This window comes from Phyllostomus discolor, chromosome 6 (assembly GCF_004126475.2).
Source record: "Phyllostomus discolor isolate MPI-MPIP mPhyDis1 chromosome 6, mPhyDis1.pri.v3, whole genome shotgun sequence".
Lineage (NCBI taxonomy): Eukaryota > Metazoa > Chordata > Mammalia > Chiroptera > Phyllostomidae > Phyllostomus > Phyllostomus discolor.
The window spans coordinates 140,924,293-140,937,924 of NC_040908.2; the positions used below are offsets into that span (position 1 = coordinate 140,924,293).

The following is a 13,632-nucleotide window of genomic DNA, read 5'->3' on the forward strand; positions in this document are numbered from 1 at the left end:
TCCTGAAAGAGACCATATGCAAATCCTTGTTTTTATAGTGCAAAATGTAACACTATAAAAATTTCCCAAATGTTCAATCATTGTTTTACAATAAAACACCACAAACTTGGAAGGCTTAGAACTGAGCTTATATAACCATTTGCTTTCTATTCTTAAGTAATTGCAAAGATGTACTGTTTCTTCTTGCATAAAGCTTGCAAAGACTAAAAATATATATCCTGGCTGAATTCGGCACATAGATTTCAAATATATATATTTTTAAATATACTGAAAAGAAAATATGTAGCTTTCTCCTATTACTTTTAAAATTATATGAAGGGAGGAAGGAGAATGTTCCACAGGGCTGGGCCAAAGTAGGTTTACAATTGTTTGTATGAAAAATAATACAATAATTAGTAATACAAGAATAAACTCTGTGTTGTTCATCCTCACAACTATAAACCTACTTTTACCCCACCCTGTATGATATAAAGTGTGATTGCTGAAAGTTTTTCAAGGTGATGTAATGTAATCAATTATTCAATGGTGTTAATCTAGATATCTTAGATTTACTTAAATGAATACAAAGGCTGTAACTGACATATTGATTATTGATACAAAAATGGTTTCAAGTTGCCAAAATTGCTTATTCAAGGTAAAGGTAATGCTGTCTCATTAGTTAAGTAATTAATTCAACAATGTTTTCATCCTGTAACTTTTGCTTTGGCTCACTTATTTCTTTTATCATAGTGTCTAATTTCAGACTCTACTTGAGTTCAGATCCCTATAAAGTTTTCTTTTTTGGAGATTGAATCAAGGGGATTTTCTGTACTATTTCCACTATTTTCCTTCAGAGGAGAAAGAGTAATAACCCTGGTAAAACCAGCCACAAAGACTGTATTTATGAAGTAGGAGCACATAAAACTCTCTTCCAGCAGACCAGAATCCTGGAATATGAGGGGTGGAACCGACCTTAAGGAACATCTATCTAATCCACGTTTGACAGCATGCCAGTTTACACACCAGGATAAGCTTTTAGGCTCTAAATTCCCCCAAACAATGCCCTCCTTCTGAGTTTCTTTGTTCGGTTAAAAAGGCAGCCTCCAACGCAAAGTGCTGGGGCTTTCTTTTCTTTTCAATTTTAAATTGAGCTATCGTTGGATTAAAATGGCATGATGGTATTATGTATCCAGATCATTTTTAAATGCTTGCTATCATTTTGCACTTTGTTTTTACACTTACACTTCTAACATAATTAATATATAGTTGATGATTAATGTAACCATACAACTTACTGTCTAAACCAGGACACTTTTAAAAGTTTCAGGTTATTAATTACACTGTGACAAAAGACAACCCAGAATATAAGTTTCTTTTAAGAATGAATGCAGAATAAGCTTAAAATATTGGTAAGCAAAATGAAAAAAATCAATATCCCCTCTATGTGCACTTAGCTATATTTTGAGTTATCATTATAGATATATCTTATGCTATATAATATTTTGCAAAAATTTATCTCACTGCAATATTCTTCGTAGTCTGCTTTTATTAATAAACAATGTGTAAGAAACCTTTATTCCAGTAAATAAAATGTATGCATATTCTCTTTTAAAAACATTGCTCAGCATTACATGGTTAATCTCTGGGAGAATGACAAGCCAGCAAGCACATTCCTTGCTCCAGCTGCACTGGTTATGTTCAAATACAGACCACAAGTGTTCACAACCAGTCACTCAAGCTTCTCAGGAGTCAAGAACATACTATCTCTGAAAAGTAAATAGGTTACTACAAAAGCTACCTTCATCTCACCTTGCTATTGGCAAACACCCAAACAATCAGCACAGCACAGTCCTAAACCAGTCAGCCAGGGGCATCGAGCTATCAGAAGACTGTAACCATAAACAACTAGCACCACCCTACCCAGAGCACCAGCTGAGAATCAGCTCTGCTCAAAAACATCCCAATGCATCCAAATGTAGCATAGTGGCTGGTATGACCAGAGTTATTAGTTTAAGTGCTGACTTCCTCCACTGCCAACTGAGCAGACATAGAAAATAAATCAGTAATTATGACGTTCTTAGCTTTTTCAAAGAAACCACAGCAAAAGCAGTCTTTATGAAATTATCTGCCTGGCAGAAATAAAATCACAAAGCAGTGCAAAACCACAGTCTTGCATGTTAATTTTGAAAGGCAATTAATATACTGAATTTGAATGTCTTATTAGACTCGTTTAACAAATAAAAAAACAATAAGGATCATGTGAATGTATTTGATTAGTTTTTATGAGTCAAACCATCTTTTAGGGACTGTGACAAATAGAAAAATAAGTCAACAGAAAGTCTTCCTTAAGGTATTTTTTCTGAACTAGGAGAAAAGCCTAGTTTCAAAAGCTTATAGACAGGGTGAGGCAAAAGGAGGTTTACTGTTGTGAGTACATGAAACAGTTATTATTATTTTTATTATTATTTAGTAATTATTGTATCATTTTCTATATTAACAAATGTAAACCTACCTTTTCCCTACCCTGTATATATAAAGCATGCTAGAAAACATAGTAAAAAAAGCCATGAAATAGCATTATTAGTAATCTATAGGAATTAGAGGAGGTTAAACTCACATTGACTGACTATAGTGGATGGATGTGGATAAAGGAAAGCTTCATCCTGGAAATGGCATTGCTCTGGGGCCTTGAAGGATGGGTAGGGGCTCAGAAAAACTATGGCCAAGACAAAAGTTTCAGGATGAGGATTCCAAATAGAAGAAACAGCAGCAGCAAACGCAGAGAGCCTATGAGGGGAAAAATAAAACAAAACATTATAGGATCACAAGAGTTTGTAGAGAGTCTCAGACACATGATTGGAAAATGCGGAGAGCAGGTCATGGAGCCCCCTGACTGGTAGAACAATGGGCATGGACTCAATTCTACAGGCAACTTGAAGAAATAATTGTTAAGATTTTGGCAGGGGCATAAGTACAAACTATTGTTTAATCCGTCATCACCTACTTTGCCCCACACATCTGTCTTCTCTTGATGCTATCTTCTTAAGCAAATTATATTGTGTTTCTGTCTCTTCAAAATATTATGTGATAAGACCATGTCGGGCCAGATTCAAAGAAGTTGGAGGCTGCTGTTTTCTCCTATGGCTTTCTCCGAGTCTCACCTCCATCAGGAATGCCGTTTCAGAAGGCTTCTCTGAGCATGCAGTCGGAATATCAGCAGGACTAATCTGCTTCATTCTGTTCTCATACTGTCACCTGTGTCCAGGAAACAGACTTCTGGGGAGGCAATTTTTAAATTGTATTTCACCCTCTCACTTATCCCAGCTGTGTTTGTTTTCTTTGTAAGAGCTTGTACATGTCTTTACTATGGTATGGAAAGCAAACCAGAACCAGGAAAATAATTAACATATTAATACTAATATATAAAATATAAACGTATTTTAAGTATATATATAAAATATTTTAAGATATTCTCTTTGGCTTTATATAAGAAAGAAGACAGTGGTCAGGATACTGAACAAGCATTTTTCTGGAAGCCATGTAAAATGTTAACTTCATTCCTTTTTTACTTATTCATTAGTAAGCATTTATTAAGCTTGTGTGGCGGGAACTATACTGGTCTCTGAAGGAACATATATACTCTACACTTAATTTTCTCTCAGGGAGACCAGAGTCTCCCTTAATAATATCTCCCAGGGAGATTGGACTCTCTCCTCTGTTCCTTACTCTCTGCAGACGAAACCATTACCGACATGACTTGGCTCTTTCACTTCACCCATTAGTACCTTACATAACTGAGTCCTACAAGGGAAATGACTGCGAAGAGAATTTCTATCTCTATTTCTGTCTCCACTTAAGCAATGAGAAGCAGACCTGGCAATTTCAATTTCAATTAAGTTGGAGATTCAAGATGCAAAGGGATTCTGACAGAACTCCCTCAGTACCTACCACAGAACACAGTACAGGGAAACTCACAATTGCCTAAGCTAGGGGTCATATATCAGAATTTATTTTTTTAATTATATACATTTATTATATATTTAAATATAGTTGGTATACAATATTATGTTAGTTTCAGGTGTACAATATAGTGATTTGACGTTTATATACTTAACAACGTGATTACTAAGTCAAGTCTAGTAATCATGTCACCAGGCAGTTATCACACTATTATTAACTGTATTCACTTCACCTTTTCACTCATCAAAGGAATACAAAGCCTCCTGGTGATGTAAAGACCAGAGTCATTGTATCTCTGGGAAGTGACAGCTAGCACAGGGCCTGATAAATTAATCACCTGGGAGGACAGGAGACAGGTGTTGAGCTGTGGGTGGGCAAAGGCAGCAGAAACCTCAACATGAAAATAAGAAGCCAGGATTCAAAACTGAAAAAGAAAGAAGAATTGGACTTGGACTTGTAGAAAGACAGATATGGAGGCAGTTTAAAGATGTGTATATAATAAATGAAAGTCAATATATATATATCATTTATAGAAAGTATGAAAATGATAGAAAAATATGAAGGTATTACAAAATCAACCTTAATCCTAATTTGCAAGAGTAATTATTCTGGACATTTTGATGTTTTTTTTCATTCTTAATTTTCCTATTTTGTCAATTGTAGTCAAGATCATACCATACATGGTATTATTTTCTCTCACTGAAAATTATATCAAACATTTTCTCGTTGTTAAAATCTGAAGATCTTTGAAACCAAAAATAGTAAGAAAAAGCAACCCAACAATCAGTTCAGGCCTTCCATAATGAGGCTATTTAACATCGACTCCTAATCTTTCTACAATGGAGATGTCACTATCAAAACATCTCCTTTCATCTGAACAGAGGAAGACTTATCTTTTAGGAAGGTTTTGCTCAAATCCCTCTTTCTGCACTCCCCACTTTCAAAACATACACATTCTCTCTTTACACACACACACACACACACACACACACAACATTTCCTTATCTTTGCGTTGCCTTTCCTGTAAAGCAGATGGTGCTTTAAATTCCTAGGCTCCTCACAAAGCTGTTCCTCTAGCAACCTTCCCTAAAACACTGATTTTAAAACAAGCAAAGATGTTCTTTGAATTCCCTGCTAGTCAATCTGTCGGTCTAGCCTAAAATGTTTCCAATTAAAAGTAATCAACTTAATGAGAAGACAATGCAATCATAACTGTAGTACAGAGGTTAGGGTGCAACAGTGTTAGAAATAATACAAAACTACTTTTTGGGGGGCAACTAATTTCTAAAGTGGTTCAAATTCCTAACCCATTTCTAGCTGCAGCAGGCACCCCCCTGCCTCCTGCTGGGTTATGGATGATGAGGATGGCTGGAGAAAATCAGACATCCTCAGAAACAAGAGGCTGTAAAAAACTGAAAATAGTACCTTGACCTAGCAGTGTAGAGTAGAATTAGAGCTTTTAAATTCTTGCAAGTAATTAAAAGCAAATTCTTGCTTTTAAATTCTTGCAAGTATCCCTCCTGATCAAAAATTGAATTAGTGTTCACATTTCAAAAATATTTTTTCTAATCATGTGACTTAGGAGGTTTTAAAAAGAAAACCAGATACTAAGAAATCATAATTATAATAACAGCTAATACTTATTGGACATTAATTTTATGCTATGAGACACTTACTAAATACATAAACTAATTTAATCCTTACCTATGAGGATTGGGCTGTATTAGAATCCAATGAGTCATTGAGTTGTATTAGAATTGTATTAACTGCAAATGAACAAAACATAAAAACACTCTCAGGGAAATTATTTATTGCCTTCTGTTTCAGCGCCTTCTCCTATAGAGTCTCCGTAAGATGAGCTTTTTGTGGAGATAGTCGGGGGTTTGTTCTAGATCTTCAGTTGCAGGTAAACTCAATTGGAGTTCGTTCTTCTTAACCGAGTATTTCTTCATTGCCTGCATACTGAGCTCTTACTGATTGCTCAATGTGTTCCTCCTGGAAGGACCATTATCCTTCATTAAGGGAGGCTGCACATTCTCTGCTACACCTCCCACTGAGCAGAATCCAATTTGTCTCTTCTTGCTTCAGATGACCTGAGGCCCAACCATTGAAAACTCAAGAGAGACTCTGAGTCAGAACCACTAGCTCCAGCCTTGTGAACATACAGAATACCACGAGAGATAATAAATTATAGATTTGAGTCTTTAGTTTCACAGTGGTTTGTTATGTAGCCATATAAAACCAGAACATCATCTTATTTAAAGTTACATTCCCTTTGCTGTCCTTGTATCATACAGCACAGGTGACAGAAGAGACTATCTAATAGTAAATTAACCTATTTGAGGTTCTAAAAATGTTGAATCTCTGTATCTTTCGCATCTGCTTTTATCTGGATCCCTGACCCGATTATAAGTTGATCTCACAAACCTTCAAAACTCAGAAAACCATAGACTTTTGCTGTTCTTTGCTGTTTGGGGCTTCAGTCTCTTTTACAACATTAGAATAATATCCTACCTATTTTATAGGAGTTCTATGAAGAATAATTGAAGCATTGGGGATAGCTTCCCCCTACCCCCTGCATCTGTAACAAATGGTTCAGTGTCACGATCGTGTGATTCAAGGTCATTAGAGTTGAAGCAGAAGTGGGAAACTCTAGTGTAATATGCTAGACATTTAACAATGCTTATTTAATAAAACCATGCTACTGGATAAATGGAGGCTTATTCATATTTTCCATATTAAAGTTTAAGAGGAAAAGAAGAAAAACATCTTCACATCTGCGGATGCGTTCCTCTCAAAGAGCCCAACTTTGCCCTTCTGTAAGTGCCAGTGTTTACAGACCAACTTTTAGAAAATTAATGCTTGTGTCCAGGTGGAAACCAGCCTCAAAACTTGAAAAAGAGGGAATTACTAGCGGTTTTGGAGATTTGCTGGGACTTATTTACACTCCTTTAAAAAGGTTCTCCCCTGTCTCTCCCAGCAAACCCCGCGCAATTCCCACCCACTCTGCGGCACTGGAGGCAGGGGTTTCGGGATTATTCCGCAAGTAGCCACTAAGGGGAGCTGGACGCTGGACCGCCCTCCGATGTTGCCATGACTACACTGGGCGCACAGCCTTTGGAGTGATGCGCTCGCTAAAGCAGGTGTTGGATTGCAGCGCGCTCGCGCCTCTTCTGGGATTGCGTGAAACCAGGGAGCTTCTCAGAAAGTCTGGGTACTATTCCTCCGCCTCCCTCTCGGACAGCTTCCTAACCCGGCGGGGACGCACAGAGTGAAAATGGTCCATCATTCAGGCTCGATTCAGTCCTTTAAACAGCAAAAAGGTCAGTTGGAACCGGTCCCCGCTCCCCATCAGTGTCAGGTCCCCCTCTGCATGCCCTTGCAGTTGTGTAGGAGCATCCTTTGCAGGCTAATACTACGCAGAGGTGGAGAACTCTGTGAAGTTTTTTTTTTTTTTTAATTATTCTTTGTCTTAATGCCTCTTCACTCTGCATTTGAGATGACTCTGAATTCTGAGCCTCCGCACAGTCTTTGGGAGAAGTGGAATTCGTCATCTCAGGGACTGAATTTAATGTGAATTTCTGCTAAGTGGTTCAATGCATTGCAGTAAGCCAGCTGAGTGGGGTTGCCCTACCAGCACTCGGAGGTTTCAAGACAGAAGGATCAGACCACGTTTGCCCATCTGTGATTCAGATGGCTCATAAGCTTCATACAAGCAGATGTCTTGAGAAGCTTTGGCACAGTCCTAGGATAAATGAATTTTTGGAGAATTCAAGAAGTTGGCCTGTTGATGGGGGCTCAGAAACTTTCTTGGCGAACTTTATTTTGTCTTTGTCCTATGCTTGATTCTGTGTTTCAGATTTTTTGTAATCGTTGGTAGGTTCCACTTCTAGGAGCTTTTATTTTTTCTGCCTGGCATCTAGTTCATGTTTCTCCCTGGGTGCAGTGATAGGAGTCTACATGTTCATGGTCTAACCAAGACTTTTTCCAAGTTATCCTCCACACTTTTTAGTCCTTGTTCCATATTTTGTTTAAAGGGAATTTATAGAGTGCATTTATATTGAGGCATATTCCCAGTTTTCTGGAGTTTGTCTGAAACATTTATTAAACAGCAACATTGACATTTTATTTCATTAAATACAGTGGTAGTTATGCCATACTTGACCATATACTATATGAGATATATGAATTTTGGAATGGTAAATTTGGTCTTTCAAAGTGAAGTAAATATTTACTTAAATATCCCTACTTCCCCCCACAGATGCCGCATATATATGTATGTATGTGTATGTGTGTATGTGTGTGTGTGTGTGTGTGTGTGTGTGTGTGTATAAAATGTTGCATGGGGAAACGATTACTAGACTTAGTGTAGTAATCACATCATAAATTAGATAAATGTCAACTCACTCTATTGTACACCTGAAACTAATATAATATTGTGTACCAACTATAAATAAGTAAAAAATACATTATGTTTGTCAACCATTGTGTCTATATAGATATTTGACTTTTTTAAGCAAAAACTGTATAGACACACCAGGGATAATTTAGAAGGGATTCCTGTATTAGGTAGAATACTGCACTGACTGAGATTTGAATTCCATAATTTTATACACTGTTCAGGACCTCTAAGTTCTTGCAAAAATATGTTGAAATTGAAAGTAAGTAACAGTTGGGTGAGAGATTGGCGAGGTAGGTAAAAATTTCAGCTAGTCTACTATCCTACTTCAAATCTAAATATTCTGAATATTCTTAAATTGCTTCAAAAGTTGTGTTTTCTTTTAAAAAAGATTTTATTTATTTATTTTTTAGAGAGAGCTCCCCCTACTGGGGACCTGGCCCACAACCCAGGCATATGCCCTGACTGGGAATTGAACTGTCAGCCCTTTGGTTCAAGTCCAGCATTCAGTCCACTGAGCCATCCCAGCCAGGGCTGAAAGTTGTGTTTTCTTTAATCATTATTTTAAATACATAGAAGCTTTCAGAATGAAGACAAAGATTATTGGAACTTTGCACTAGCTTTGTACAATTATACCTTCCTCTAGTACATGACTATGGGTGATTCATTTCTGGGACCTGGAACTTTGAAATGCCCCCCCCCGCCCCATGATTTATTATGTATGGATATGTATTAAGTTTTTTTTTTTAACAAATAGTTGCCAATTTTAGACCAACTGTCATTGCTCAGTGTGAGTGATAAAATTTTTTGCTAGTCCTGGCACTCCATATTGTTTCCTTTATGATGCATTATGAGCCAATATTTTCAAGTCTTTCTTTACTTTTGGCACAAAAGGCAACTTTAGCAGAAGGATAAATATGGAGAGGAGGAGGAATATGAAGGATGTAGCACTAAAGTGGTCCTGCTTGATTCCTTTTTAAGTCCAGAGGGCATTTGTAAAAGACACACCAAAGTGAGGATTAGCATTTTTAGTTCCTCTTTTTCAAAGAGATAGAAGCAAAATAATATTCTAAATTCTTTGTGAACCAGGAGGTGTGAGATAAAACACATGCTTTTGACCATCACATTAACCTGAAAACTATACAATAAAGGTGAGAAAATTCTGTATTAGAACTATGGAATCCTAAATTTTAAGTTTAAAGTGTTTAACTGCTTGGGGCTTTGTTTCATGTATAATACAAAAAGATCGAACTCCTGACCCCTTTGGCCTTTTCCATCTCTCTACCTATGTCATTTGGGGAAGGGCAGGTGGCAGTGTGCCATTGTGACAGTGGAGATGATTTCCTCCTGGGCCAGATAAAGTGGAAAGCACTGCTTTTAGTTCACTTTTAGAAAATAATTCAGCTGAGTAATCCAGTTTATGGAGATTATTTTTGCTTTAAGCAAGTGGGGTCAGTGTATTTTTATTTTGATTTTAAAGTTATTATGCCTAGAAATAGCCTGAGCTATCCAAAAAGCACTTTACTATAAGACTTAAAAATGTTCCACCCTCAGCTGGAAGACAGGCATACTGTATTCAATCTCATTGAAGGTGTGGATATTTTTCTATATATGTATATATAGTAATCCAGCCCTGTCCCAAACTCCCTCACTGATATTATGCAGTATTTTTCAACAAATCAGGATAGATGCCAGAATAGTTATCTATAAAATGAAATATTATATATAAACCCATTTTTCCATTAATTTAATCCATAGTCTTCATTTTCAGCCCTGGATTTTAATTCACCATTCCTATTTACATGTCCTTTAATATTGCTCATCCTCAGTTACCACTTCTGTGAAATGAAGATAATATTTACATTGCAGATTTGTGATGTTCTTAGCAGTTTGACATAGAATTGGGGCTCAATAGATTTAGAGAATAATAATAATAATAATTCCCCTCCCTTTCTCCTCCTCCTTCACCCTTCTCTTCCCTCCCTCTTCCTCTTCCTCTTTCTCCTTCACTCATCTCTTGTTGACTCTTAAGAAGTAAAAGAAATCTTTAGTAGTTTTCTTGTAAAAATTTGCCTTTCATTTACTTTTTTGTCAGTGTTTTTCCTTTGGGGTTTATCTTCAGAAAATAGTGAACTACAGACCATGAAAAGATAGCCATGTACAGTAATACTGAGCTATAATCGCACATTACCCAAATTATATGCCCATTCCTCAGGAAAACTTCCAAAATTCCCATGGAATAAATTTAGATATTCAATTCATTTTCTAATTTTAAACTTTCTTTGCAAATAAATGGTCTGTATTCACTCTCCATTCAACCCATCTTTACCAAGCTCTTGCTGTGTGCCAGGCATTGTGCTCAGTGGTGGTATTATCAAGAATGCCTATTGCTGCAAAACCGCCCTTCTTCAGAGAACTTCGTAAAGTAGGAAGTCTGAGAGCTTTGCTAAACACAGCCTTTATGAGAACTTTGGGCAACTCTACATTTTTCTAGAAAGATGTTTACATTTTGTTTCTTGGCAATGACAGTGAAGTTGTGTTTTCTGGACATCCACACACAGAGGGGAACAAAAGTAGGTTTACAGTTAGTTGTATGGAAAATCATACAATAATTAATAAATAATAATACCAGGAGAAACTGCTCTACATAATCAAAACTATAAACCTACTTTTGCCCCACCCTGTGTGTTTTTGAATTTTCATTACACTTGAATTAAATTCTAGGTTGTTTTAATAAGAGGTTTATTGAGTTAGGAAGTACAAGTGAGAATGTCTGGCGGACGGGCAGTGGGGTAGCAGCTTATTTCTGAAGTCCCATGGGTAAATGGGAGAGTGTTACACTTACAGACAACTGCGAGTGTGCGTTTGCCTCTTCTTTCGTCCATACGGGAGGAACACGTTAGCTGGCAAATCAGCAGTGATTTCTGGTGAAAGTCCAACTGTGCTTCCTAGCCTGGCTTCCTCTGTTTCACTTGATTTATGATGGATCCATGTGTCATATGAGTGAGAAAAGGACAGTGCTTGTTCTGCCTTCTGGTAGCTGTTATGTACCAATACATCTAGCAAGAGTTGTAGTGAAACCTACCATAGGTCACATCAAACACAGCCTGTCCTAAAAGATTTGGGTTTAATGGGATCAGCCAAAGCTGCCAAGTGATTTATTATTATCCTGGAGGACATTTATTTAAACATGAAAAGAGTGCTTTTAATAATTTCACAGAATCAAATACTTTGTACTCACATAAGTCTTTTAATAATAGTAATCTTTACACTTACTTGGAGATTTATAGAGTATAAAATATGTTCATTCACTTTTTCTCAAAATAAGTTATTTGCTATTGCAGGTGCACACCTGTAAAATGTCTTAGCAACCTTCCTGCTTTATGTTTAGTTCCCAATTCATAATACCCAGAAGGCATGGTGTTAGAAGAAATACCTACTTTCAGAATCTCTGATACACACTTCTTCAGACTCCTTTGCCCCTCACTGATATCTGTATTATCTAGAACCTTCACATACTCTTACCCGGTAAAACCAGAAAAAAATCTGAAGCCATTACAGAAATTCATCTGCACATGTATATTAACTCTCCCTGGTATTTAGGCAGTTTGTTTTTTATTTATGACTAATGAAAAGAAGACATTGTTCTTGTTATAATAATTCCCAGCTATATAGAAAAGAAGTTACCCACTGATAATCCCTCAGTAAGGGCCAGCCAAACCATGGAAGAGAATGTAGATATATTTCAATCCCCAAAGAAAATACATATATCTGGGACTATTTCTTTAAAAATCTTAAAGAAATAGCTTTAAGATATCTGCATATCTTAAATGGCTCAGAGCAAATACTGTATTTTTTTTAAAGTAATAACAATTGATGTTTAAAAGGATGACTTCGGATTAACAAAAATAGTATTAATTTATATGATAGATACATACCCTCTACTTAGGAATGAAGAAAATGGTCAAGTTTAGAAAAAAATTGATCCAAGTAATTATAATGTAAATAGGTGAATACTTTAAGGCTACCTTGAAGTAAAACATCACACTTCTTGAGAGTTATAAGGAGCTGAAGTTTTCAATAAATCTAGGTTTTAAAATTATACTCTGCACATGGATGTTACTGCAAATTTTGGGGTCAGCATGATTATGTAAATCAAGTTACCAAAACAAGCCTTTAAAGGGCATAAACATTCAACCTTTTTCTCTTTATTATATTGGTATTTTATAATTCTGCTAATGTCTAGGAACTATTGATATAAGGTTTGTGGATTAGTGTTAGATAGTTGTACCTTGATGAAAAGATCATTGACTCAAAGTTCCCCATGAATGAACCCTGTAGCTTTGGGTGTTTATCTTTTCTGAGCCATACATTCTTATTCAAAATTTTGGGATTATAATCATTATCTCTCAAGATTGTAGTGGAGAAACAATGATAATCACAAAAACAAAAACGGCAGTAACAGCTAATGTAGTGTGAACACTACTTATTACCAACTGTCTCAAAAGCTCAAAAGTACACTGCATTATTTCATATTCAGTGAAGCTTTAGTAGTTACACATATCATTTTTCCTATTTTCAAGGAGAAGGAATTGAGTTTAGATGTTACATGCATTGGCAAGTTAGCCCTTAATGATGGGTGGAGCTGGGGTTTGAACCCAGCCCTGCTTGACTCCAAAGTCCACCTTTCTACCTGCTCCACATACTGTAAGGAAGCCTAGTTATACTGCACGTTCTTTGGAGGAAAAGAAAATTTAAGCAGCTGGAAGGCATGTCCAGCTGCTCTTATCTGATTCCTACCATCGCTGTCTGTGGCTTCCTCCCTTACTCTACCTCTTCTCTGCAAAAACATCAGAGTTTCAGGCAGGGTTCTATGATTTCCAAGCTTGATTATGAGTAGCTCAGTGAACCTTTTTTGGCCATAGTAAAATAAAAATTTCAGACAGGAAAAGCCCCATGCTTCCTTCTGACCCTACAGTTCTTCAGAGTTCACAGAAGTGGAAAATCACATTCTTAGGCTGGCAGTGCGTTAGTGCAACCAACCTGGCTGTTCCTTCTGTTGTTGCATTTCCTCCTGAATTGCACTGAATAACTTTTTGCAACGTGGCAATTACTTTCTTCTGTTTGATTTCAACCTAACCAGCATGTAAGATGCCTGCACCAGCTGCAGGAACCAAGTTCACCAAATATGAGCCACCATATTTACATCTTCCCTGTAACTGAGATGCAGTTGGCCATAGAGGGGAGAACTTCCCTATGGGTAAAATTGGGTGGATGTGAAATTGTATTGCTGA

The 13,632-nt window shown here is 36.7% G+C and overlaps 1 protein-coding gene across 6 annotated transcripts in view; it reads left to right on the forward strand.

Annotated features, from left to right (window-relative positions):
* Positions 1-13,632, forward strand: part of ANO3 (anoctamin 3) — a 304,038-nt gene that overhangs the window by 96,471 nt on the left and 193,935 nt on the right. Inside the window, exon 1 of one of the 6 annotated variants that reach the window (XM_028516283.2) lies at positions 5,563-7,262. The exons of the other annotated variants lie outside the window; for them this stretch is intronic. Coding sequence (XP_028372084.1) covers positions 7,217-7,262 — 46 coding nt within the window. The 5' untranslated portion in view covers positions 5,563-7,216. Of the gene's footprint in view, positions 1-5,562; positions 7,263-13,632 lie in introns of those variants that run through there. 6 annotated transcript variants of the gene reach the window in all.